Source organism: Pseudophryne corroboree, chromosome 12 (assembly GCF_028390025.1).
Source record: "Pseudophryne corroboree isolate aPseCor3 chromosome 12, aPseCor3.hap2, whole genome shotgun sequence".
In the NCBI taxonomy this organism is placed as follows: domain Eukaryota; kingdom Metazoa; phylum Chordata; class Amphibia; order Anura; family Myobatrachidae; genus Pseudophryne; species Pseudophryne corroboree.
In genome coordinates this window covers 52824988-52851025 of record NC_086455.1, presented here as the reverse complement: position 1 = coordinate 52851025, position 26038 = coordinate 52824988, and the positions used below count along the sequence as shown (strand labels likewise).

The following is a 26038-nucleotide window of genomic DNA, read 5'->3' as shown; positions in this document are numbered from 1 at the left end:
CTTCACTGATCTAAAGTTCAGTTCAGTCGATTGACCCAAACTTTTACATTCGAAGATGGGAGAAAAAGAAAAACACCAAAAATAGAAAATAAAATAAAATAAATAAAATTAAAAATAAATGCATAAATAAATAATCAAAAACAAGTGCCCGTAGCCGTACCTGATTTCCCCACCCCCCGGCCCACAAAACCCTGACTGTCAGTCAATTTTTGTAAAGCACAATCGGCGGATCTCCAGCAGCCAATCTCGTCAGAAACCATTCTGTGTTTGACAATGAGTCGTGGAGTTGTTTCCTAACCGTGATCGACAAAGTCGTTATATAGCTCTCCCAGACTTCAAAAAAATTATTTATCTTAGCGTCTTTTTCCAGCAGAACACTTATCCATTCCATCCTAAAGAGATAGAATAGTTTTGCTTTAAATAATGATAGAGTAGGTGGATCTCTCGCTATCCACACCTGTAGAATGGCTTTTCTAGCCGCTAAACTAACTGCCAGCAGCAGTTTTTTACTGCCCAAAGAGAGGCGTTGATTCGGTGGTAGGATACCAAAGAGCGCCCACTCCGGAGACAACCTCCAATAGTTCACCAGATTGGCCGTCAGGTAATTTCTTATCTGGGTCCAAAACTGTCTGACCAAAGGACATGTCCACAGGCAGTGAAATAAATCTGCCTGAGGAGTGCCACATTTCCAACATGCATGTGTGTCAGCAAGTCCCATCAGGTGTCTTCTATGGGGCGATAAATAAGTCCTATGAAAAATATTGAGGGACATTTCTTTATATCTAGAAGAGGGAAATAATTTGCAGGCTTTACCGTGCGCCGCCAGTAAGTCTGTTATTTCAATGTCTGGGAGACAATCCTTCCAAGACATAATACCTCCCAGCCCCTGTGAGTAGTCTAGGACGGTTCTAAAATAGCCATATGCAGTCGAAATTGCCTTCCGAACCTTAGGGGTTTGTTTCAGCATTTTATCCAACGGATTGTCCCAATCCCCAGGTGAAAAACATCTACAGTATTTGCTGGCGTATAAGACTACTTTTTTGCCCTGAAAAACGTGCCTCCAAGTGGGGGGGTCGTCTTATACGCCGGGTGCACTTCAGTTGGGATAGACATAGCTGCCATAGTGGCCTTCCGATACTCGCCCGGTACCCATAGTGGCCTCCCGATGCCCGCCCACCTCATTCTACATACCATCCAGTATTGCGCGGTATCCAGTGCGGCCGCGTCGGGTCACTAGTGCCAATTACAGGGAGATGCAGGGACTGGCCGGAGGCGCTGCAGTCGCGTTGTGGCCGTACAATGGTGACAATGACAGGTACTGTAATGGCACTAATACTAATGGCACTCATGTGAAACCGGTAACAATAAATGCACACAGGGGTATACTTTTATACATTTTACAACTTTCTCCTCGCCCCCTCCCCCCTTCTTATGCATACCTTGATAAATACTCCCTATCCAAATCTCTAATCAGGTCATAATATACAGTATGTCACAAATCTGATGTTCTTTTACGTTTTATTTGGTGTGTGGAAGGGGGTAGTCTTATACGAGTGGAAATGTTGGGGGTCGTCTTATACGCCCAGTCGCCTTATACGCCGGCAAATACGGGTAATAGTGGATGAAACATAATGTTGAGCCAATAGAAAGGCCACAGGATAGCCAGCAAAGTTGGGTATCTAGTAGTGGCCTCCTGGAACGTGAGCGGCCTCGAGCCCCGCATGTCCACCAGATCGCCGATCCTGGACATGCCCCCCAGCCACCATATATTAAACGGATATTGTGCCTGGCCATCTTGGAAGTCTGGATTAGCCACGAATGGAAGATGTAATGATTTGTGGAGATTTAGATTAAGTTTATGTCTCATATCTGTCCACAGTTTTTTTTTTTTTAATCAATAGTTTTTATTGAAAAGATAAACATTTTTATGGGGTACAGAACGAAGAAAAAGGGGGGGTGATACATCAACACAGTGTAAGGGTCGGTATGGTAGGGATGTAGAAGAAAGAGGGAGGGGGGGGGGAGAATAGGGGTCCAGACTAGAATTGGAGGAGTGTTACATCGGAGCCTTGTATACATAATACATCAGAGAACAGAGAAGTTGGGACATATAGAAAAACTATACATTGCAGTAAGGTAGTAGTGGCCTAATCCTGTTGAGCAGAAGTTATAGGTACGCTTTAGAAGATGGTATTGGGGGGAGATCTAGTAGGGGTCGACTCTTAACAGGGAGGGGAAGGTGTAACTGCCTAGGTAATGGGGGGTGTGATGATAGGTGTTGTATTTTAGATCCCGAATGGACTAAGTGGGGGTGAGGTGGATTTATGAAGATATTGAGACCCTTCAATCGAGGAAATAAAGGTTTGCCATGCGAGCCAGCGCGTTTTGAGGGAAGAGAAGTTGGGGGAGGAGGAAGCTGAATCTGTCTCCATATGGAAATGGTGGTTTATCTTATGTATAACTCTTAGCAGGGTAGGGGGAGTGGATTGTTTCCACATTTGGGCTAGGTTTGCTCGAGCGGCTATCAGGATGTGGCCCAGGACATATCTGGCAGGTGGCGTTATTGAAGCTGGGACGACTTGTAATAATGCTAGAGTTGGGTCTGGAGCTAGGTGGGTGGACAGAACTTTGTTTATTAGCTCAAATACATCTAACCAGTATTTAGTGATCTTTGGGCACGTCCAGAATATGTGGAAGACATGTCCTACCGAGCCGCATAGTCTCCAGCATTTATTACTGTGAGAGGGACAGAATTTATGTATTCGGTCTGGGGTTTGGTATAGTCTGTTCACTAGTTTAATATGCATTTCAGTGTGGTTTAGGCACTGGGACATGGAGTGCGAGGTTAAAAAGACTTGACGCCAGTCGTTTGGAGATAGGGTTTTTCCCAGGTCCTGTTCCCATTTCTTTTGGGCGTTTGACTTGGAAGGAGAGGTAGGGGTAATCCGAAGTTTATACCAGTATGTGATGTCGCCTTTGGAATCTGGTAAGGAGAGACGAGAAAAGAGAGTATGTGAGGATGTGTGGAGCGTTGCGTAGGTAGGAGGAATCGTCTTCCACCAGTGTGCTACTTGCACATAGTGGAAGAGTTCTGTAGCTGGAAGAGAGTAATGTGACTGGAGAGTAGAAAAAGATTTTAGAGAAAGTCCATCGAGGAGGTCTCCTAGGGATAATACTCCTGCGCGTCTCCATTTGGATAGGTTGAGATGTGGAATCATCGATGCTAATGTGGTGATGGATATCTGGGAAATATGGGAAATGGGCGATGTTAGGGAGGTCGATAGGGAGTCCCAGGTTTGTAGAGCAGCTTGCGTGGAGGGAAGGAGGGACGGTTGCGTAGGTCAGAGCGATTTTGGGATACGGAAAAGGTCAGCTAGGGGGATTGGGTTTGATCGAATTTGCTCCAGCTCCATCCAACCAGTGTGCAATTGGGTTGAGAAATAGTATTTAATGGGGGCTAGGAGGGAGGCTTCTTGGTATAGAAGAATATTAGGTATATTAAGACCCCCAAATGCTCTTGGCAAGGTCATTCTTGAAAGAGCCATTGAGGGTGGTTTTGCAGACCAGATATACTTAGTCATGATAGAGGAACAGGTTTGGATGGCTTTCTTTGGGAAGGGGTATGGTATAGTTCGGAAGAGATACATTAGTTTAGGGAGTAGGGACATTTTAAATGCCGCCATTCGTCCTAGCCAAGAGACCTCATAGGATGACCAGGCTTTCGTAAGTGCTTCTAATGACTTCATCAAGGGGGTTAAGTTGGCAGAGAAGGCGTCTGTAGTGGAGATAGGGATGTTGATACCCAGGTATTTAATTGTATGAGTTCGCCAGTTATATGGAAAGGTAGCTTGGAGTGCTGGGGTGGAGTGAGATAAATTGAAGGGGAGGGCGTCCGTTTTAGTAGTGTTTAGTTTATAGTAAGAAGCGAGGCTGAAGGCTTCTAGGACAGAGTGTAAGACTGGAAGCGTTGTAGTGGGGTTGGAGATAAATAGGAGGACATCGTCTGCGAAGAGGCTCAGTTTATGGAGGGATGAACCGAACTGAATCGCCGGAATGTTGGGATTGTCTCTTATTTTAGCTGCTAGGGGTTCAATTGATAGGACGAAGATCAGGGGGGATAGGGGACAGCCTTGCCTGGTGCCATTTGTAATAGGGAAAGGGTCGGATAGGAAGCCTCCATTGAACACCCGGGCCGTGGGGAAGCTGTATAACGCTAAAATAGAGGAAAGGATACGATCCCTAAATCCGAATCTAAGGAGGGTTTGGCGCATGTATGTCCAGTTTAATCTGTCAAAAGCCTTCTCTGCGTCTAACGAAAGCAAGAGAAGGCCCTGGTCTTCAGATAGGGAGTCTATCAGGTTGAAGACCCGACGTGTGTTGTCAGACGCTTGTCTCCCAGGGACGAAGCCAGTCTGATCCGGGTGTATCAGTGAGGGTAGGAATTTGTTAATGCGTGTTGCAATCATTTTGGCGTATAGTTTGATGTCGCAGTTTAGTAGCGCTATTGGTCGGTAGTTGTGTACGTGGGCGGGGTCTTTGCCGGGCTTAGGAATAGTAACAATACGCGCTTCTAAGAGTTCTGGGGGAAGGGAGCCTCGATCTGAGAATGTATTGTATAGCGAGGTCAGGAGGGGAGAGAGGACGTCATGGAAAGTAGTATAGAAGTCAGAGACAAAGCCGTCTGGGCCGGGGGCTTTATTCCTGGGTGTGGATTTAATAGTTGTAGAGATTTCATCCGCCGACCAAGGGGCATTCAGAGAAGAGAGCTGGTCCTGCGTAAGAGTAGGGAGGGAAAGGTCATCTAGGAAGGACGAAATAGACGGAGGGGAGGGTTGTGGGGTGGACGGGTCAGTTGCTAAGTTGTATAATTTGGCGTAATAGCTTGCAAATTGGTTCGTTATATCTTTTGGGTTCAAGATCTTTTGTTTGGTGGGAGAATAAATACATTTAATTCTATTTCTGGCTTGCTGAACGCGGAGTTTGCGCGCAAGCATTTTGCCAGTTTTATTTCCTAGCAGGTAAAACTTGTGGTGCATTCTATTCAAGGCCGCTTGGGTGCGTGCGAGGAGTAGCTTTTGTAGTTGTCCTCGGACATTAGAGATCTCAGTTTTAAGTGTTTTGGAGGGATGGGCCCTATTCTTAGTCTCAAGGTCTAACAGGTCAGCCTCCAGAGTCTTCTGCTTTTGAAGGGCTTGTTTTTTGAGAGTGGCGCCGGCCTGAATGGCGGCTCCACGGGTGACGGCTTTAAAAGCACACCAGTGATTGATAGGAGAGGTATCTTGGGGAGAATTAGTGGTTAAATAGGAGTCAATAGAGTCAGAGATTATTTTTTTAGACAAAGGGTTATTTAGTAGGTAGGGATAAAGGCGCCATTGTCGGGGAGGGTTGTAGTTGCCCTGAAGGTTCCATTTCCAGAGAACTGGGGCGTGGTCCGACCATGTGATTGGTAAGATATCTACGTTATTAGTTCTCTGGAGAGACCATTTATCACATAAAATCAGGTCTATTCTGGAGTAGGAGTTATGGACAAGGGAGTGAAATGTGTATTCTCGACCTGAGGGGAATTGTGTCCTCCAGACATCGTATAAATCGAATTCTGCAAGCAGGTTGCGGAAGGCTAGGGAGGGGCCAGAGATAGTGGTTGGAACTGGCTGGGGGAATTGGCGGGACTTGTCCAATTTAGGGTCTAGAACAAGGTTAAAGTCCCCCAAAACTACCAAAGATCCCCTTAGAGCATTCCGTATAGTGAGGAATAATTTTCGCAAAAAGGGGACCTGGTTAGAGTTAGGAGCGTATAGGGATACCAGGGTAACCGGTTTGTCATTGAGGAGGCCAGTTATGATAATATATCGGCCATTTTTGTCTGAAAGTTGAGAGTGTAGGGAAAAGGAGACATTTTTGTTAAAAAGGATGGCTACTCCGTTTCTTTTGGATGGGCCATTAGCATAGTACCCCACTGGGAAATGGCTGTCTTTAAAGAGGGGGGGATTAACAGAAGAGAAGTGGGTTTCTTGTAAAGCTACGACATCAGCTTTTTGCTGGTGGAAGAAGGAGAGGGCCAGCCTACGTTTGTTGGGAGAGTTCAGTCCCTTGACATTGAGAGATATAAGGTTCAACATTGGAAGTCTATATTAGACATGAGAAAGAGGGGTCTATGGAGATCTATTGGAGCGTATCTGCTCCGAGTGCTAATAGGCACTGGTAGCCAGGGATATGATTCAAGTCTGGAGCTTGAGGAGGAGGGGAGCATGCGGGAAGTGTATGGGTCGGGTTTAAAACAGGAGAGGAAGAGGTAAACAACGAAAAGAAAAGGTCCGGTATATTGGACCTGCATGACTACTGCAGGGGAAGGGAAAAAAAAATTCTGGGGAATGCAGTAGTGCAGAAAAAGGTGAAGGCGGGCTGGATTAACCTGCGCCGCCACTCCAAAACAACTTCTGAGAAAGTAACCTTAGGGCATAGGCATCTATTGAAGGCTTCTCTAATTAGGAAACATATGCACCCTAGGGCATAGGCAGGTAATTAGTACGTGTCAGTAAATAACTGGGCAAAGTGTCGCCCCTTAAGATATAACAACAGTTGAACAACATGTGAGGGAGTAACCCCGTAACTTATAGACCTGGAAAACAAACTTATAATAAGGCACAACATTGCATTTGTAGAAAAGAGCATAATAAGGATATTTTCAACTCCCCACACTAGGGGTGGAGGAGGTCTACAGCCTCCGTGACTCGGAGGTTTTGGTGCATGGATTCCGAAAAGACCCAGCTCGGCAGTCCAGTGATTCAGGTGTTCGTCCAATCATGGCTGACGTTAGCAGCACGAGACGATGAAGACGGCTTCGAGATGGAAATGTCCCAGTCCATCAATAATTTCACACCTGCATCTAGGGAGGAAATTATGTAGGTCGAGTCTTCATACGAGACTATCAGTTTAACTGGGAATCCCCAGCGGTAGTGGATGTCGTGGGATCTCAAAGCAAGGGTGATAGGGGTGAAAGCACGTCTCTTTGCTATGGTAGCGGCAGAGAAATCTTGGAACAACTGAAGTCCCCCCAGAGTGTCTGAATTTTTGGATTCTCTAGCGGCCCTCATAATGCGTTCCTTAACTGGGAAGAAATGTACTCGAAGGAGGGTGTCTTTAGGGAGGTCGGATGAGACAGTTCGGGGTCTGGGGAGGCGGTGAATGCGGTCAATCAGGAGTTCAGAGGGATCCGCCTTTGGGAGGAGTTTCTTGAATAGGACAGTGGCGTAGGCTTCCAGTTCAGAGTTGGTGACTGAGTCTGGGATGCCTCGAATTTTGATGTTGTTCCGCCTTGATCTGTCCTCCATATCTGCCAATTTGGATTTGAATTGATCTAGATCTTGTTGTTGGCGATCGTGAGATGAGAGTACGTCGTTGTGGGAGGTAACCAATTCCTCCATCTTGCGTTCCAAATGATCCGTCCTATCTCCCAGAGATATCAGCTCAGTTTTTACCTCACGGATGGCAGAGGTCAGATCTTTAGAGAGTTCAGACTTGAAGGCGGAAAGTATCTGGCAGAGGAATCTCACGGTTAGGGGGGCATCCGACTCGCAGTCTACTCCCGAAACTGAGAGAGCTGTGGACAGGACACTAGATCCCAAGGGGTCCAGTGTGGCGGAGGGGGAAGGAGCATTTTGTAGCGGGGAGATTTGGAGAGATTTTCGCGAGGGGTAGGCGACTTTCGGGGGAATTGTCTCCTTTTTTTTTGTAGGAGCCATTTCTCGTCAGTAGCAGCGCACTTAGAGTACTCGGAGAGACGTGCTTCAGGGGAGGGTCCAATCGGCTGGTAATAGTGAAACAGGGGTGCTCAGTCACATTGATGGATATTACGTGTTATTTAGACAAGCATGAGTGGCGACAGACAGGTTAGAGAGCGCTCACATTGTGGAGGTCACTGAGGTCATAAAGCCGGAGGATGTGATTGCAGGAACAGATCTGAGCTGGGCGGGATGACAATCAGGCCTGTTAATCCAGAGGAGTAAGGGATCTGGTTTTGTCCCGAGGGTGGTGCGGCAAGGGTAGTGGGAGTGCTTCTGGTCTCCGATCTCGTGGTGTCTGGGGTGGTCTGAGTGTTGGGTGCGGGGTATGATAATCGCCGCACGCAGCCGCTAGAGCTATTCCGCCGGCCTTTCTCTGGAGTAGGTGCTGGCTTCAGGAGATATGAGAACAGGCAGGGTTATAGAGATATAAGTATAGTGGCTGAGTTGACTATACCAGTATTCGCCACAAGAGGGAGCCTTAGTTACAGCCAGCACCAGTCAGGGAGTGAGATGGGTGCTGTGCCAGTCCCAAGATGGCCGCCGCTTATCAGTGAGAGTTAGGCCCACCGGAGGACTCCCGGTCGTCGATCCCCGCCAGCGGGGGAAGAGATCTTGCTAGATCTTGCTAGCAGTGTTGTGTGAGACGGGGGAGGAAGGGCAGGCGCCTGGAGAGGCCGGGAATCGGCCAGGTAAAGTCTAAAGGCCGGGCGGCGCCAACCGCAAGATGGCCGCCGGCTGCCAGCCAGACACTTCTCGGCCCTTACCTCCCGCCGATCGTCCGGTCCCTGGTCTCCTGCGAGGATCAGCGCCCGGTGGGTGAGTCCCCCAGTGCCAGGGAGAGCCTTTCAGGTGGGTGGGAGAGTCTGCAGGGTCGCCGAACCGGGTCCCAGGAAACGCCGGCGCAGCTCCAAAATCGAGGCCCCGGCTTCTGGGGCGGAGGTAGGCCGCAATCCGCAGGGGGCAACGCAGGGCCCCCCCGATTCCGCAGCTTCTTCCTCCAGGTGCTGGGTGTAGTGGTGGGGCTTAGGGGACTAGTCCCTTGTCGGTGGGCCTCCAAATCTGGTCTAAAAGTGGGTTTTAATACAGTGCCAGCCGGAGCTCAGCAGAGACCCGACCTTCCTCTATGCTAGCCAGGCCACGCCCCCCCTGTCCACAGTTTTTTAACGTTCCACAATAAGGGGTTACTCCTCTGCTCTTCGGACACCTCCCGATCATGCATATGTAGAAAGGTAATTAGATCCCCCCCTTGTGTAAATTCCCTATCTAAGTCTGTGTTTGTGTACGTGTTGTCATTGTGCATCCAGTCATGTAGGTATCGCAGTTGGGCCGCCTGTGAGTACCAGAGGATATTAGGGAAGTTAATTCCTCCATTTCCTGTATCTGTTGGAGTTTGATCAATGCTATACGCGGTCTCCCTCCCTGCCAGATGAAGATATGTCTCTTGGCGCGAGGAACGCACGTATCCGCCTGCAGAGTTTCACTTGGGACGTTTCTTACGTTTCCTGCAGGGTGGTGTAGATAAGGGCTTATGTCTGGGTTCCATTAAGGTCCAGATTTCAGCCCTCTCCATTTTTTTTCCAGAAGAAATTGGCAGTGTTGCCTGAAGTTTAGACCTTCTTGCAAGGGGTACTCCACATACACTCATCTTTTGTGCCACCTACAACACCCTGGGATCTGGATGTAGTGTTGGCATTTCTACAGTCTTCCCGGTTTGAACCTCTGATGACGGTAGAAGACAAGTACCTCGCGTGAAAGACGGTGATGTTACTGGCCCTGGCTTCTGCTCGACGTGTCTCAGAATTGGGGGTCTTATCGTGTAAAGGTCGTATTTGGTCTTTTACGAGGTCAGAGCGGAGCTCTGGACTAGACAGTGGTTGCTGACGAAGGTTGTCTCCGCGTTTCACCTGAATCAACCTATTGTGGTTCCGTACAGTTCTGATGCTTCTGCTCTTCCAGAGGCATTGGGTCAGAAAAACAGATTCCGTGTTCGTGCTCTATGATGCGCAGAAGGAGGGTTGCCCTGCTTCAAAGCAGTCCATTTTCTCATTGGATTAGGCTTACTATCCAACAGACCTATGTGTCGGCAGCCTTACCTGTTCCTGAGTCTCTGAAGGTCCACTTTAGATGATCAATGGGCTCTTCCTGGGCTGCTGCCCATGGAGTCTCGGCCTTGCAACTATGTCGAGCTGCAACCTGGTCGGGAAGAACACCTTTGTGAAGTTCTACAAATTTGATACCCTGGCCAAAGAGGATACCCAGTTTGGGCAGGCGGTGCTGCAGCAGTCTCCGCACGTTCCCGCCCGTTCTGGAAGCTTTGGGACGTCCCCATCATACTAGATTCCCCAATATCCCTTATAATTACTAGAGAAAATTTGATTTTAATACCAACCAGGAAAATCCTTTTCTCGTAGTCCATAAGGGATATGGGTGGTCATTCTGAGTTGATCGCTAGCTGCAGTTGTTCGCAGCGCAGCGATCAGGCTAAAAAATGGCTGTTCTGCGCATGCATATGCGGCGCAATGCGCACGCGCGTCTTACGAACACAACGAATGATGAAGTTTTGCACAAGGTCTAGCGAAGCATTTCAGTCGCACTGGTGGCCCCAGTGTGATTGACATGAAGTGGGCGTTTCTGGGTGTCAACTGACCGTTTTCAGGGAGTGTTCGTATAAACGCAGGCGTGCCTGGAAAAACGCAGGCGTTGCTGCCCGAACGCTGGGCGGGTTTGTGATGTCAAAACAGGAACTGAACAGTCTGAAGTGATCGCAAGCACTGAGTAGGTTTTGAGCTACTCTGAAACTGCACAAAAAAACTTTGTAGCCGCACTGCGATCCATTCGCTCGCACTTCTGATAAGCTAAAATACACTCCCAGTGGGCGGCGGCATAGTGTTATCCTATTTCTTTCTCTCATATATGTCCTTTCTCCTTCGGGCACGTTTTTACCTATAACTGCCTGTGGGAGGGGGCATAGAGGGGAGGAGCCAGCACAACCAGTTGAAGAAATTTAAAGTGCACTGGCTCCTTTGGACCCCGTCTATACCTACCGTACTAGATTCCCCAATATCCTTTATGGACTACGAGAAAAGGATTTACCGGTAGGTATTAAAATCCTATTTTATATAGCGTTGTTTTTCCAGTAGGACTCAAGGCGCTTACTAAAAAGCATTGGGTTACCAGAGGGCCAGTTTTCAAATCAGAAAATAAGCCATCAGCCTGATGGGTGGAAGGCCAACTTCATTTTGCACAGATCTGGCAGCAGTCCACCACAGATGCCTTGGTGCAAGAAGCGGTATCTCATGGTTATGCGTTTGCTTTCAAGAAACACCCTCCTCAAAGATTTTTTTGTTTCAGCCCGTCTTTAGTGGAAACGAAGGCCAGGGCTTTGCAAGAGGCAGTTCAGAAGTTGTTTCAGTCAGGAGTGATAATTCCAGTTCCTCCTGCGCAACAAGGACAAGGTTTTTATTCCAACCTGTTTCTAGTCCAGAAGCCAAATGGGTCGTTCCGGCCCATACTCAGTCTCAAAGTGCTGCACAAGTACATTTGGGTGCCTTGGTTTTTTATGGAGACTTTACGTTCCATTATTTTGGCCATGGAACTGGAGGATTTTATGGTATCCCTGGATATCCAGGATGCTTACCTACATGTTCCTATAGCACTGTCCCATCAGCGCTACCTCAGGTTTGCTATCCTCCAGCACCATTTTCAGTTTCAGGCCCTACCATTTGGACTGGCCATAGCTCCCAGAGTATTCACCAAAATGATGGTGGTAATGGAATAATATCTCCTTCTGCAGGGGATAAGAATTTTTCCATACCTCAATGACTTATTGATCCTGGCACAATCTCAGGAATTGCTTCAGTGTAAACTGCACCAGACAATAGCTCGTTTGCACAGACACGGTTGCCGTCACAACAGATGACTCACTTGGGGACTGTGTTGGATTCGGGTCTTCAGAGAGTAATTTTACCTCTGAACAAAATATCCAAAATTCAGTCAAGGATTCAGGAGCTGCTACACAGCCAATAGGTATCCATTCACGCAGCAATGCGTGTGATGGGGTTGATGGTGTCAACATTCGACATGGTGGCGTATGCTCAGTTTCACTCAAGACCTCTGCAACGTCTGATGCTTTTCAAATGGAATGGTTTTCATCAGACAATAAAAACGCAGACTATGGTCTTTCCTCTGGAAGTAAGGAAGTCATTAACCTGGTGGCTACAGACATACCATCTGAACAAAGGGAGAACCTTTTGGATATCAGATAGGGAATTTCTGACAACGGATGCCAGCCTTCAGGGCTGGGGAGTGGTGTCAGGAAGGAGTTGCTTTCAGGGGCAGTGGACCAAGGTAGGAAGTTGCCTGCCAATAAATATATTGGAACTTTGGGCCATACATATGGCACTTATTCAGGCAAAGGACATCCTTCAGGGGAAACGGCAGTAGCGTACATCAACCAGCAGGGAGGAACTTGCAGAAAAAAGGCAATGAAGGAGGTAAGTCACACGTTAAAGTGGGCAGAACTTCATCATCCAGCTTTGTCCGCAGTGTTCATTCCAGGAGTCCTAAACTGGGAAGCGGATTTTCTCAGTCGACATGCCATTCATGAAAACAAATGGGCTTTACACCCCGAGGTCTTCCAAGTTCTGGTAGACAAGTAGGGGTTACCAGAGATAGATCTCATGGCATCCCGTCAGAACAACAAAGTTCCCGCATATGGGTCAAGAACAAAGGATCCCAAAGCGATCTTTGTGGATGCCCTGTCAGTGGGATGGGACTTTCATCTGGCCTATGTGTTTCCACCAATCGCCCTGTTACCCAGGGTAACGCAAAAGGCAAAACAAGCAAGGGGCACCATGATACTAATAGCTCCGGCTTGGCCCAGAAGATACTGGTACACAGATCTGCAGAGGCTGTTGATGGATGTTCCATTTCTACTCCCTCAACATCCAGATCTACTGTCTCAGGGTCCTTGCTATCACAAGCACCTATATCGACTGTCTTTGATGGCGTGGCTCGAGACTTCCATCCTCAAAGCAAGAGGATTCTCACAACAGGTAATGCAAACAATGCTCAGAGCAAGGAAACTTTCCTCAGCTCGCATTTATCACCGAATATGGCAAGCCTATGTTCAATGGTGCAGTGACCGGAAATTTGACCCTAGGTCTTTTAGAGTTTCCAGAGTCCTAGCATTCCTTCAGGCAGGAATGGACAAAGGTCTAAGGGTAGCTTCCTTGAGAGTGCAAGTGTCAGAATTGACTGTATGGTTCCAAAAGAAAATTGCTAACCTACAGAATGTGTGCACTTTTTTCCAGGGAATGCTGCGCATTCAACCTCCTTTTGTTCCTCCTACAGTGCCTTGAAACTTAAGTTTAGTCCTAAAGGCCCTTCAAGTTCCCCGATTTGAACCACTAAAATGAGTGGCTCTTAAATGGTTGACAGCTAAAGTTCTCTTTCTACTGGCTATTGCTTCAGCTAGAAGAGTTTCAGATATAGGGACATTGTTATGGCGCCCTCCTTTTTTATTTTTTTTTATCCAGATATAGCCGTTTTCAGAACCAAATCTGGGTATCTTCCTAAGATGTCTATTTCTGTCTAAATTCCCCCTTAATGAAGAAATTGTAGTCCCGGCCTTACAAGGGCCGGACCTTTCTGTGGGAGATGCATCATTGGATGTAGTCCGTGCTTTAAGGATCTACGTGGATCGCACCACTGCCATCAGAAAAGTAGGCACTCTCTTCATTCTCTACTGATTCCACAAGAGAGGATGGCCTGCTGACAAGCAGACACTGGCTTCGAATGACGATTTCAGAAGCATATTCTCAAGCTGATCTCCCTGTTCCGGCTAATGTCTTTGCTCACTCTACTTGTAAGGTAGGTCCTTCATGGGCAGCACAATGTGGTGCTTCAGTAGAACAGATATGTAAGGCAGCCACATGGTCTTCGATTAACAAATTCATTAGACATTATGCCTTTGATACCTTTGCCTCTCAGGACGCTGAATTCAGGCGAAGGATTCTCCTGTCCAATCAGGAGCGTCCCCACCATTAAATTGCTTTGGACATCCCAATGTTATCCTGTGGATAACCTGTGGACCCTGCCAGAGACATAATCGTTATGGTAGACTTACCGTTGATAACTCTATTTCTCCCTAATCCACACGATCCACAGGGCTCCCACCATGATGCACCTGATTTGAGGAGTCTTTCACTCACTAACCTCTTCCTTCTTGTACGGAAGTGTGTGCATGTGTGTTCTTCTTGCCTAATTAGGGCTCTCTATGATGCTCCTGCCTTGAGCTTTGGAAAACAACTGATTTGCCTGAGCCAGGAGGCGGGTATATCGGGACGGGCCCGTTGCATTCTGGGAGGCCAAAAGCTTTGATCGTTTGGTGCCAATCTGCTGTCGCTACCTCATATCCCAATGTTATCCTGTGGATCCTGTGGAAACAGAGTTATCATTGGTAAGTCTGCCATAACGATTATTTTTCTAGCACAATATAGACGGGATATGTGTTTTTCTAAATATATTGTACAGTAAATTATCGGATTATTCCTTCCCAGATTCTCATGCCAGAAATGGCTTCTCTAAGAGTTGCAGCATTTGAGGAAGGAGGGAAATTTATTGGTCATCGGGTCATTCCCATTGATGCCATCAGATCAGGTGTAGTACATGTCTTGTTTTACTCTCATGCCAGTATCAACTAACAACCAATATGCACTAACATCCAATATCCAGTAATCCAAATCTAATAAAGAGACAGAGGGTCAGTTCAAAGTGTAAATTAATTTATTTACCAAACCATTTTTTTTATAGCATCCTATATTATTTTGTGCTCAATAATAAATATATTATAGTCCATAGACAATATATTGTAAAATAGTTTTGCTTCTGGAAATAAGGTCCTCTGGCCCTCATTCCGAGTTGATCGCTCACTAGCTGCTTTTAGCAGCAGTGCAAACGCTAAGCCGCCGCCCACTGGGAGTGTATCTTAGCTTAGCAGAAGTGCGAACGAAAGGATCGCAGCATTGCTAAAAAAAAAAATTGTGCAGTTTCAGAGTAGCTGCAGACCTACTCCTACCTTGCGATCACTTCAAACTGTTTCGTTCCTGTTATGACGTCACAAACACGCCCTGCGTTCGGCCAGCCACGCCTACGTTTCCCCAGCCACTCCTGCGTTTTTAACTGGCACTCCTGCGTTTTTACACATACTCCCCGAAAACGGTCAGTTATCACAGAGAAACACCCACTTCCTGTCAATCACTCAATGATCAGCAGTGCGACTGAAAAGCGTCGCTAGACCTTATGTGAAACTGCATCGGCTTTTGTGAATGTACGACGCGCGTGCGCACTGTGCCCCATACGCATGCGCAGAAGTGCCGCTGTTCCACCTAATTGCTGTGCTGCGAATGGAAGCAGCTAGCGAACAACTCGGAATGCCCCCCTCTGAGTACTGCACTACTGCAGCCTCTGTCAGAAAACACACCCTAGCTGCTACACACCACACATTAGTTGGTTCCACCAGTGACAGTGCTACACTTACATGAACATATCCTTAAGCTGGGTACACAGTGCACACTGGCTGATATATATGCGGGTGCGTCGTCAGGTGTGTACCCCGATATGCCTGTGATTGACGATATTCACAGACATATCGCGCTGGCCCTGCAGCACAGCCGGTGGTGATTGTGACATCCGGCACAACACATTGAGCCGATGTTCCGCCCGCCTATCTGACGATCGGTAAGGGCATACACACTTACAGATCGGCAGATAGGTGGGCGGATCAGCCGGATGGGCGATCTGTTGGCCTAGTGTGCACCCAGCATTACTCTCGCTCCCTTCTGTTCCTCCTACCTGATATACAGTATATAGACACAAATGCATTTTGGTGTAAATGTGCAGTGTTAAAAATTAAAATAGGTATATTTCATACATGCTTTCTCTCCCAGAATGTGCAGCAGATTTCTGAGTCTTAATAAGGAGGTGGGCAATGGGGGTACTTGGTAATATACAGTTTGCTGTATATTTCACCAAAATAGACATGCCCTGCGCTGTGTTATTCAGCGGATTGCAGCATTGCCATGATCCAGTGAATTGCATCACCACACCCACTGCACTTCCTTCTGCTCCACCTGCTGGCAGGGGAGGTTCCAAAGCCAGGAACTATTTACACCACAAAAGCTTACATCTACCGAACTATAATGAGGGGTAGAATGTTCTGATTTGCCTGTTAGCACATCCGTCTGTAGCACATCAATGCTGCCCTCTTGGTTAAAACCCCATTGAACAGCAAAGTGCAGGTGGGTGAGTCAACAGAAAAGGAAGCTCTTTCTTCAGAGGTTAGATTATAGAACATGCCTAATGTGTACTCCATTGCTTTAATAACAGAATGTCATTTGTATTTGTTACCAGGTTACCATCACATGTGTCTTCGGAGTGAAAGTAACATGCCACTCACCATGCCCTCTTTATTTGTGTATGTGGAGGCGAAAGACTATGTGCCAGACACTTGGGCAGGTATAACTAATGTGTCACAATACATTTCTACAAACACCTTTTGTCTTAGTAGAAATGCTCAGTAGAACAGTTTCCTGTACCCCGGTGCCTCACCTGCCCCTCTAAAAGTTTAATGTACGGTATCACAGTTCTCTAGATTGTAAGCTTGCGAGCAGGGCCTTCCTACTTCTATGTCTGTCTGTGTCTTTGCCCAGTTTTGTTTTATAACTGTTGTTCTAATTGTAAAGCGCAATGGAATATACTGCGCTGTATCAGAAACTGCTAATAAATAATAAAATAAATATGCATTCTCTAGCCTACGCGGGAGGTCATTATAATGTTGTCACGGCTTTGGTTTGCAGAACTCACTAATGCCCTCTCCAATCCCATCAAAGCCTTCAAAGCACACGAGAAGTCATCACTAAAGATGAATAACAAAACAGCATCTGCTGAAGAGGTAAGGGTGCAAGTACGTTTCCAGAAAAGAGTTATACGAAAAGGTTAGACTAGCAATGCACAAAGTATTAGTCCAACAACTACAGTATATGAGAGGCTCTGCAGCTAACAATTTGTGCTTTATATCTATTTGTCAGTGGGTTGTGGGGGGTATTCAGTATGAAACGCTAGTGAGATGCACTTGCATCTCCCCGTCATTACCCGCAGTGCGCGCGCGCGCAAGACCCGCACTGCGCATACGTGGGCCGGGGACATGTGATCTGATTGACACGGCGGTTGCGGCGATGTTGACAGTGGTGGGGCATGCGCAGCAGTAAATCAGGGTATTTTTCCCAAAAAATACCCCAATGATGCTGCGGATTGTCATCTCAGGGACAGAGATTGCTTGCAAGCTCTGTCCCTGCATGTGATAATTGATACATCCGTGCGATGTAATCAATTATCGCAGTGTGGATTCTGTCATTTTTATCACACCACATCCGCATCCTTGGATGCGGATGGTGATAAATAGGCCCCATATTCTTAAAAAACCTAACCTTGATCCTTCTTCACCTGCTAGCTACCACCCCATCTCTTTTGTCCCGTCCACCTCCAAACTACTTGAGTGGCTTGTATACAGCCAGCTCACCAGCTACCTCTCTGACAATCCCCTTGTCAAAGTCACCAATGACCTGCTTTCGGCCAAATCCAGGAATAATTTCTCTCTGCTCAATACCACCTCTATGCTGATGATGTGTAACTACACCTCTCCTCTCCTTACCTCTCCCCCTTTGTTCTCTCTCGAGCATCCAGCTGCCACTCCGCCATCTCCTCCTGGCTGTTTGAGCACTCCCTGAAGCTCAACATGGACAAAACTGACCTCATCATCTTTCCCCCATCCAGAGTCTTCACCCCCCTCCCCCCCCTTCCCCAGGGGGAGGGTTGACAACACCATCATATCCCCTGTTCCTCCACAACTCTTGACTCCTCCCTCTCTTCGCCCTCCGCGTCCAATCTCTAGCTCAATCCTGTTGGTTCCAGCTATGTAACATTGCTCACATCAGGCCGTTCCTCTCCACAAAACTTATTATCCACTTACTAGTCATATCAAGCCTCAACTTTTGCAACATTCTCTTCACTGGCCTCCCACTCTCTCATGTCGCTCCACTCTGATCTGATCTCAACTCCGCGGCTAGACTTACCTTCGTCTCCTGCCCCTCCACATCTTCCACCCCCCCTCAACAAATTCTGCACTTACTCCCATTCCCCTACAAACTCCTCACCCTCACATACAGTACAAGACCCTCTCTAACTCTACTGCTCCCTACATTTCCAACCTCATCTCTTTACATAGCCCACCCCCCCATCCCCACTGCAGGGTTGGACTGACCCACAGGGGAAAACCCCGGTGTGCTCCATGCCCGGGTCAGGTTCCGGATTGTGCACTTGAATTATACATTATACATGTTACCTTATACTGCACAGGAATATTATGTATTTTCTACAGTGCATTACTATTATTAATCTGGTACATTATCATGCATGCACTAGCAGTATTTACCATATATTTATCAAAGAGCCCAGACCATGCACTCTCTAATGGTTAGCCAAACCTCTGTTGGGTATGGCCACACCCCCTCTGGAGACTGGCCACACCCCTAAGCACGGGCCCCTGCATTTCCCCCGGTGGGCCGTTTATGCCCCAGTCAGACACTGCTCCCCCTACCCTTTTACTATCGGCCAATGACCGTGTCTTCTTCTCTACCCTGGTCACTGTATTCTATGCGCGAATCCAAGATTTTGCCCATGCTGTCCCCCTTCACTGGAACAAGCTCTTTTAGACTCTCCCTGGCCTTGCAAATCTTCAGAAGGGCACTAAAAAACCCACCTGTTCATCAAAGTGTACACTACTGCATAACCTAGTCTCAAGGATGCTCTCCCAACACCTTGCCCCATGCCTTGGCCATCTCTGCCTTGCTTACTTCCTGCTTTCAGGCCACCTTCCACTTGCTCACACCTCTCTGTCTTCCCCCTCCCCCTAGATTGTGAGCTCCTTGGAGCAGGGCCATCTTCCCTCCTGTCAAGGGCATAGCTACCATAGGTGCAGGGAGTGCAGCTGCTATGGGGCCCAGAGCTGAGTGGGACCTCCGTCCTTGTCAAAGTTACATGTGTTATACTATTGGGTGGTACATAAGGGCCCTTACACAGTATGTCATAGTGTGACTTGGGGATACTGTGTTGCACAATGTGTACTGGGAGTCCTACAATGTGACATAACGTGAACTAGGGCACCACTATGGTTCATTAAGTAAACTAGGGCACTAATATGGGGCATAACATTAAATAAGACACTACTGTGGTACAGAAAAGGAGCTACTGTAGGGCACTATTAGATGGCATAAAATTAACAACTGCTGTGGAGAAGTGTCTCTCTAAAAGCATTAGGATAAGGGCCCCTTCAAAATGTTGCTATGGGGCCCACAAAGTTCTAGCTATGCCCCTGCCTCCTGTTCTCACAACCCTCTTCTCTCACACTTCAGTTACAGTTCTCTCCTACTCAGCGACTGTCTATACCCACATTTCCTCTCGCTCGTTACCGTTTATCTCTTCCAATGGTGCATGCCACTAGTAGTGCGCCGATTACTTCTTTGATTCCTTACATCTTAGCTGTATTGCGTACTGAAAATTGTGGTTCTAATTGTTATGGTGCTGCAAAACACTTCTGGCGACTTATAAATAAGATGTAATAATAATAATAATAGCAGATTTGTTCAAAATTAATAGAACAGTACCTGGAAAACGTCAAATCACAACAATTCTGGATAAAAGATTCCATGTTTATAGCTAAAAATGGTTTGATGTTTTGTTTTGTTTTTTTAAATATCCTATATATGTAAAAAATGCTAATTTGTTTACTCAGAAATCCATCAATCGTCAGTCAAACGGCATCTGTGGCTCTGGTAAAAGGTCAAATTGTTTGATACAGAATGGTCCTCCAGGTAACCAAGTTCTTTTTTTTTATTGCAATTATTGAAAGGAAGGCAAGAAATGGAAGCAGCTGGACACCAGCTAACAATGAGAAGTAAATGTAACATTAAATTAAGGATGCAAACTCAGATATGTGCTAGCAGTGCACATTTACAGTATCAGTAAGATGGGGGAAGGAGGTGAAGAGTGGACGAGAGGAAAGGAATTGAGGGAATATAAGGGCAGGATTGTGGCTGCATTAAAGCTAATAAGCAAATCAAGAGTAGCATCATATAGAAAGCCCATGTCATAGGTTAAGGAGAGGTGGCTTAAATGACAAGGTCCAAGGCGCTTCCATTTTGTCAAAGGATACAAAGAGTTTCATAATGTACTATAATCCGATTGCAAACCGAGCACATTGTGGTGGGATCTGGGTACTTTCAAGAACAGTGGGTGACGTTTAGGACCTCTCCACCAAATATGCGGAAAAGAATCAAGCTGATCACAGTTCCTCCATCAGGAGTCTGGGGCATTTTGGTAAATGCCATGGAGTATGGTGGATACATAATACCAACAGTACAGCAGTTTTTATTCATTTTCCTTAATAGAGACAATGAGGATTTGTCCAATCCTTCAAAAATGTCAGCCCAGTCCTCTGAGTCAAATGGCTCACCAACGTCAGTGTCCCATTGTGTTTGAAAGTGGTCCCTCTTACTTGCAGAATTAGAGAGAATGGAGTTCTAAAACTTAGATGTGAGGTATTTGAAGGGGTGGCCAGAGAGACAGAAGTGTTCAGGGTCTGCACATACTTGTGGTACCGCTCCTTGGGTAGCTCAGGGGAAGCTCCCAAGTCTTTGAATTGAAGGGACATCCCTACTCTAGGGAGATTGTTCAGAAGTAGAAAGCCTGCTCTGCATCATATAGAAGACCTGTAGAGAAAAAGACCTGGGTGAATGCAGGATTTCGACACAGAGGGTGTACATTGTACCTTGGATGAGGATGCCAATGCACACGTTACAGCATAGTAGTATTTGTGAGATTTATGGATGCCCTGGCCAAATGCCACGGAGGACCTCTGGAGAATACGGGCATGGATCCATTGCTTTTTATAAGACCAAATAACTTGCAACACTAATTGTTGAAGGGAGATTACATCTACACCAATTAGAAAGGGATGTTAAGCTCCAATAAATGTTTTAAGTTTGTAGCTATGAAAAAGTACAATATATCAGTCTTGACTACATTTATATTGAAATTAGAGAGAACTGAGAAATGCTATATCTCATTAAACAGACTCAGGAGAGAAGTCAGGGGATGTTTTGAAGTTCTTTTTTTATCTTGCTTGATCAGACGTTATTGCTTATTAAAATAAACTCGTTGTACGTCACTGAGTTCCTTCACACAAGCATAATAGTTTTACAGTCACAACAAGCAGTGCTAATTTTGTCAATTAAAATTTTGACTAAAAGTAATCGTCGACTACAGTTTATTTCAGGACTAGAATTAGACTAAAATGAAAACTGAGGTTCACTGACTAAATCTTAAGTAAAACAAAGGAACAAAAAAACCCAAACTGACTAAGGGGGTCATTCCAAGTTGTTTGCTCGCTAGCAGTGTATAGCAGCCGTGCAGCCGACTGGGAGTGTATTTTAGCTTAGCAGAAGTGCGAACAAATGGATCGCAGAGCGGCTACAAAGTTTTTTTGTGCATTTTCTGAGTAGCTCAAAACCTACTCAGCGCTTGCGATCACTTCAGACTATTCAGTTCCTGTTTTGACGTCACAAACACGCCCTGCGTTCGCCCAGCCATGCCTGTGTTTTTCCTGGCACGCCTGCATTTTTACGAACACTCCCTGAAAAAGGTCAGATGACACCCAAAAACGCCCACTTCATGTCAATCACTCTGCGGTCAGCAGTGCGACTGAAAAGCTTCGCTAGACCCTGTGTGAAACTACATCGGCCGTTGTAATAGTACATTGCGCCGCTTGCGCAGAAGTGTTGTTGTTTTTTTGCCTCATCGCTGCACAGCGAACGAATGCAGCTAGCGATCAACTCGGAATGACCACCTAAGACTAAAACTAACTTAAAAACTTTGTCAAAATTAACACAGGAAGACAGGAAGTAGGGTTTTACTTTTTAAAGAACAATTATGGCACTCATTCCGAGTTGTTCGCTCGCTGACGTTTTTCGCAGCGCAGCAATCAGGTTACTATTGCGCATGTGTATGCACCGCAATGCGCATGCGCGTCGTACGGGTACAAACAGCATCGTTGCTGTGCAATGCTTCTAGCGATGAATCCATTTGCACAACCAATTGCAAGGAGATTGACAGAAAGAGGTCGTTTATGGGTGTCAACTGACCGTTTTCCGGTAGTGGTCGGGAAAACGCAGGCGTTTCCAGGCATTTGCAGGGCGGGTGTCTGACGTCAATTCCGGTACCGGACAGGCTGAAGTGATCGCAAGGGCTGAGAAAGTCCAGAGCTACTCAGAAACTGCCAAAAGTTTTCGTCCCGCTCGGCTGCACAAGCGTTTGCACACTTGCAATGCGAAAATACACTCCCCTAGAGGCGGCGACTATCTGATCGCTGCTCTGCAAAAAATAGCTAGTGAGTGATCAACTCGGAATGAGGGCTAATGTGTTTTAGATATTTGCAGAAAATAAATATGACCTGCTGTGAAGGAAATAGGATTGTGTATTGCACTTGTTTGTTCTAATAAAATTAAAGCATTCATTTGTGTATGATACTGTATATGGGATTACTATGGTAAGTCAGACTCAGTAGTTAACACATTCTCAGCCCAGTAAGCCTAGTAAACGCATAGGTAAAAGTATGCAAAGTTCTCTAGGGAATTTTAGAGAAATGTTCTTCATCAATATATAAAAATATTAAAGTATCATTAAAGTTATGACTAATACAGTGACAAAAATAAGACTACAATGAAAACTGATATCTACTGACTAAATCTTGACTAAAACGTAGCAAATGAAAAAGACTAAAATGTGACTTCAAACCAAATATCGTTTTAAGTAAGCAACTAAGGGATATTTATTAACATTATTTTTCTAAAACAAATGTGAAAAAGGGTGTTTTCACACCCTTTTCACATTATTTTAGTATCACTTATATGTATTAAAAGGCTTTAGGGGCAGTTTTCGTGACAAAATGTTCCAAACTCGTAATTCACTTTTTTTCAGTAACCCAGACCGCATTCCTCATACTTATAATGGGAAATGCGATCTGGGCAAATTTACCAAAAACAAAATGTGAAAAAACACTGCAATGAGCCCTGTGATTACGCCAGCTTCAGCTGACATTATCACAGGTCTCACTGCAGGGATGTAAATTAATTCCAGTTTGGTAGCCGCCACCACCTAAAAAAAAAAAAAGACAAAATAAATATGGTGTGTGTGTGTGTGTGTGTGTGTATATGTATATATATATATATATATATATATATATTTATATATATATAATAAGAATTTACTCACCGGTAATTCTATTTCTCGTAGTCCGTAGTGGATGCTGGGTACTCCGTAAGGACCATGGGGTATAGACGGGCTCCGCAGGAGACTGGGCACTCTTAAAAGAAAGATTAGGTACTATGGCCCTCATTCCGAGTCGTTCGCTCTGTAAATTTCTTCGCATCGCAGTGATTTTCCGCTTAGTGCGCATGCGCAATATCCGCACTGCGACTGCGCCAAGTAATTTTGCTATGAAGATAGTATTTTTACTCACGGCTTTCTCTTCGCTCCGGCGATCGTAGTGTGATTGACAGGAAATGGGTGTTTCTGGGCGGAAACAGGCCGTTTTAAGGGCGTGTGGGAAAAAACGCTACCGTTTCCGGAAAAAACGCGGGAGTGGCTGGAGAAACGGAGGAGTGTCTGGGCGAACGCTGGGTGTGTTTGTGACGTCAAACCAGGAACGACAAGCACTGAACTGATCGCAGATGCCGAGTAAGTCTGAAGCTACTCTGAAACTGCTAAGAAGTTTGTAATCGCAATATTGCGAATACATCGTTCGCAATTTTAAGAAGCTAAGATTCACTCCCAGTAGGCGGCGGCTTAGCGTGTGCAAAGCTGCTAAAATCGCCTTGCGAGCGAACAACTCGGAATGACCTCCTATATCTGGTGTGCACTGGCTCCTCCCTCTATGCCCCTCCTCCAGACCTCAGTTAGGGAAACTGTGCCCGGAAGAGCTGACATTACTAGGAAAGGATTTGGAATCCAGGGTAAGACTCATACCAGCCACACCAATCACACCGTACAACTTGTGATAACTATACCCAGTTAACAGTATGAATAACAAATGAGCCTCATTAACAGATTGCTCATAACAAAACCCTTTAGTTAAGCAATAACTATATACACGTATTGCAGAGAGTCCGCATTTGGGACGGGCTCCCAGCATCCACTACGGACTACGAGAAATAGAATTACCGGTGAGTAAATTCTTATTTTCTCTGACGTCCTAGTGGATGCTGGGTACTCCGTAAGGACCATGGGGATTATACCAAAGCTCCCAAACGGGCGGGAGAGTGCGGATGACTCTGCAGCACCGAATGAGCAAACTCAAGGTCCTCCTCAGCCAGGGTATCAAACTTGTAGAATTTTGCAAATGTGTTTGAACCCGACCAAGTAGCAGCTCGGCAAAATTGTAAAGCCGAGACCCCTTGGGCAGCCGCCCAAGATGAGCCCACCTTCCTCGTGGAATGGGCTCTTAATGATTTAGGATGCGGCAGTCCAGCCGCAGAATGTGCAAGTTGAATCGTGCTACAGATCCAGCGAGCAATAGTCTGCTTTGAAGCAGGAGCACCCAACTTGTTGTGTGCATGCAGGATAAACAGCGAGTCCGTTTTTCTGACTCCAGCCCTGAAAACGTAGATTTTTAGGGCCCGGACCACGTCCAGCAACCTGGAATCCTCCAAGTCACGAGTAGCCGCAGGCACCACAATAGGTTGGTTGAAATGAAAAGTTGAAACCACCTTTGGGAGAAATTGGGGACGAGTCCTCAATTCTGCCCTGTCTATAAGGAAAATCAGATATGGGCTTTTACACGACAAAGCCGCCAATTCTGACACACGTCTGGCCGAAGTCAAGGCCAATAGCATGACCATTTTCCACGTGAGATATTTTAGCTCCACGGTTTTAAGTGGCTCAAACCAATGTGATTTTAGGAACTCCAACACACCGTTGAGATCCCAAGGTGCCACTGGAGGCACAAAAGGGGGCTGAATATGGAGCACTCCCTTAACAAACATCTGAACTTCAGGCAGTGAAGCCAGTTCTTTTTGAAAGAAAATAGACAGGGCCGAAATCTGGACTTTTATGGAACCCAATTTAAGGCCCATAGTCACTCCTGACTGTAGGAAGTGCAGAAATCGACCCAGCTGAAATTCCTCCGTTGGGGCCTTGTTGGCCTCACACCAAGCAACATATTTTCGCAATTTGCGGTGATAATGTTTTGCTGTCACATCCTTCCTAGCTTTTATCAGCGTAGGAATGACTTCATTTGGAATGCCCTTTTCCTTTAGGATCCGGCGTTCAACCGCCATGCCGTCAAACGCAGCCGCTGTAAGTCTTGGAACAGACAGGGCCCCTGCTGTAGCAGGTCCTGTCTGAGCGGCAGAGGCCATGGGTCCTCTGAGATCATTTCCTGAAGTTCTGGGTACCAAGTTCTACTTGGCCAATCCGGAACAATGAGTATAGTTCTTACTCCTCTTTTTCTTATTATCCTCAGTATGAGAGGAAGAGGAGGGAACACATACACCGACTGGTACACCCACGGTGTCACTAGAGCGTCCACAGCTATCGCCTGAGGGTCCCTTGACCTGGCGCAATATCTTTTTAGCTTTTTGTTGAGGCGGGACGCCATCATGTCCACCTGTGGCCGTTCCCAGCGATTTACTATCAGCTTGAAGACTTCTGGATGAAGTCCCCACTCTCCCGGGTGGAGGTCGTGCCTGCTGAGGAAGTCTGCTTCCCAGTTGTCCACTCCCGGAATGAACACTGCTGCCAGTGCTATCACGTGATTCTCCGCCCATCGAAGAATTCTTGTGGCTTCTGCCATTGCCATCCTGCTTCTTGTGCCGCCCTGGCGGTTTACATGGGCTACCGCTGTGATGTTGTCTGACTGAATCAGAACTGGTCGGTTTTGAAGCAGGGGTTCCGCTTGACTCAGGGCGTTGTAAATGGCCCTTAGTTCCAGAATATTTATGTGTAGGGAAGTTTCCTGACTCGAACATTGTCCTTGGAAGTTTCTTCCCTGGGTGACTGCCCCCCAACCTCAGAGGCTTGCATCCGTGGTCACCAGGACCCAGTCCTGTACGCCGAATCTGCGGCTTTCGAGCAGATGAGCA

The 26038-nt window shown here is 46.5% G+C and overlaps 1 protein-coding gene across 1 annotated transcript in view; it reads left to right on the top strand.

The window, feature by feature from the left end:
• PLCB2 (phospholipase C beta 2) overlaps positions 1–26038 on the top strand; it is a 294302-nt gene that overhangs the window by 209746 nt on the left and 58518 nt on the right. The window contains exons 21-24 of the mRNA XM_063947515.1: positions 14345–14444; positions 16197–16301; positions 16643–16737; positions 19636–19714. Coding sequence (XP_063803585.1) covers positions 14345–14444; positions 16197–16301; positions 16643–16737; positions 19636–19714 — 379 coding nt within the window. The remainder of the gene's footprint in view (positions 1–14344; positions 14445–16196; positions 16302–16642; positions 16738–19635; positions 19715–26038) is intronic.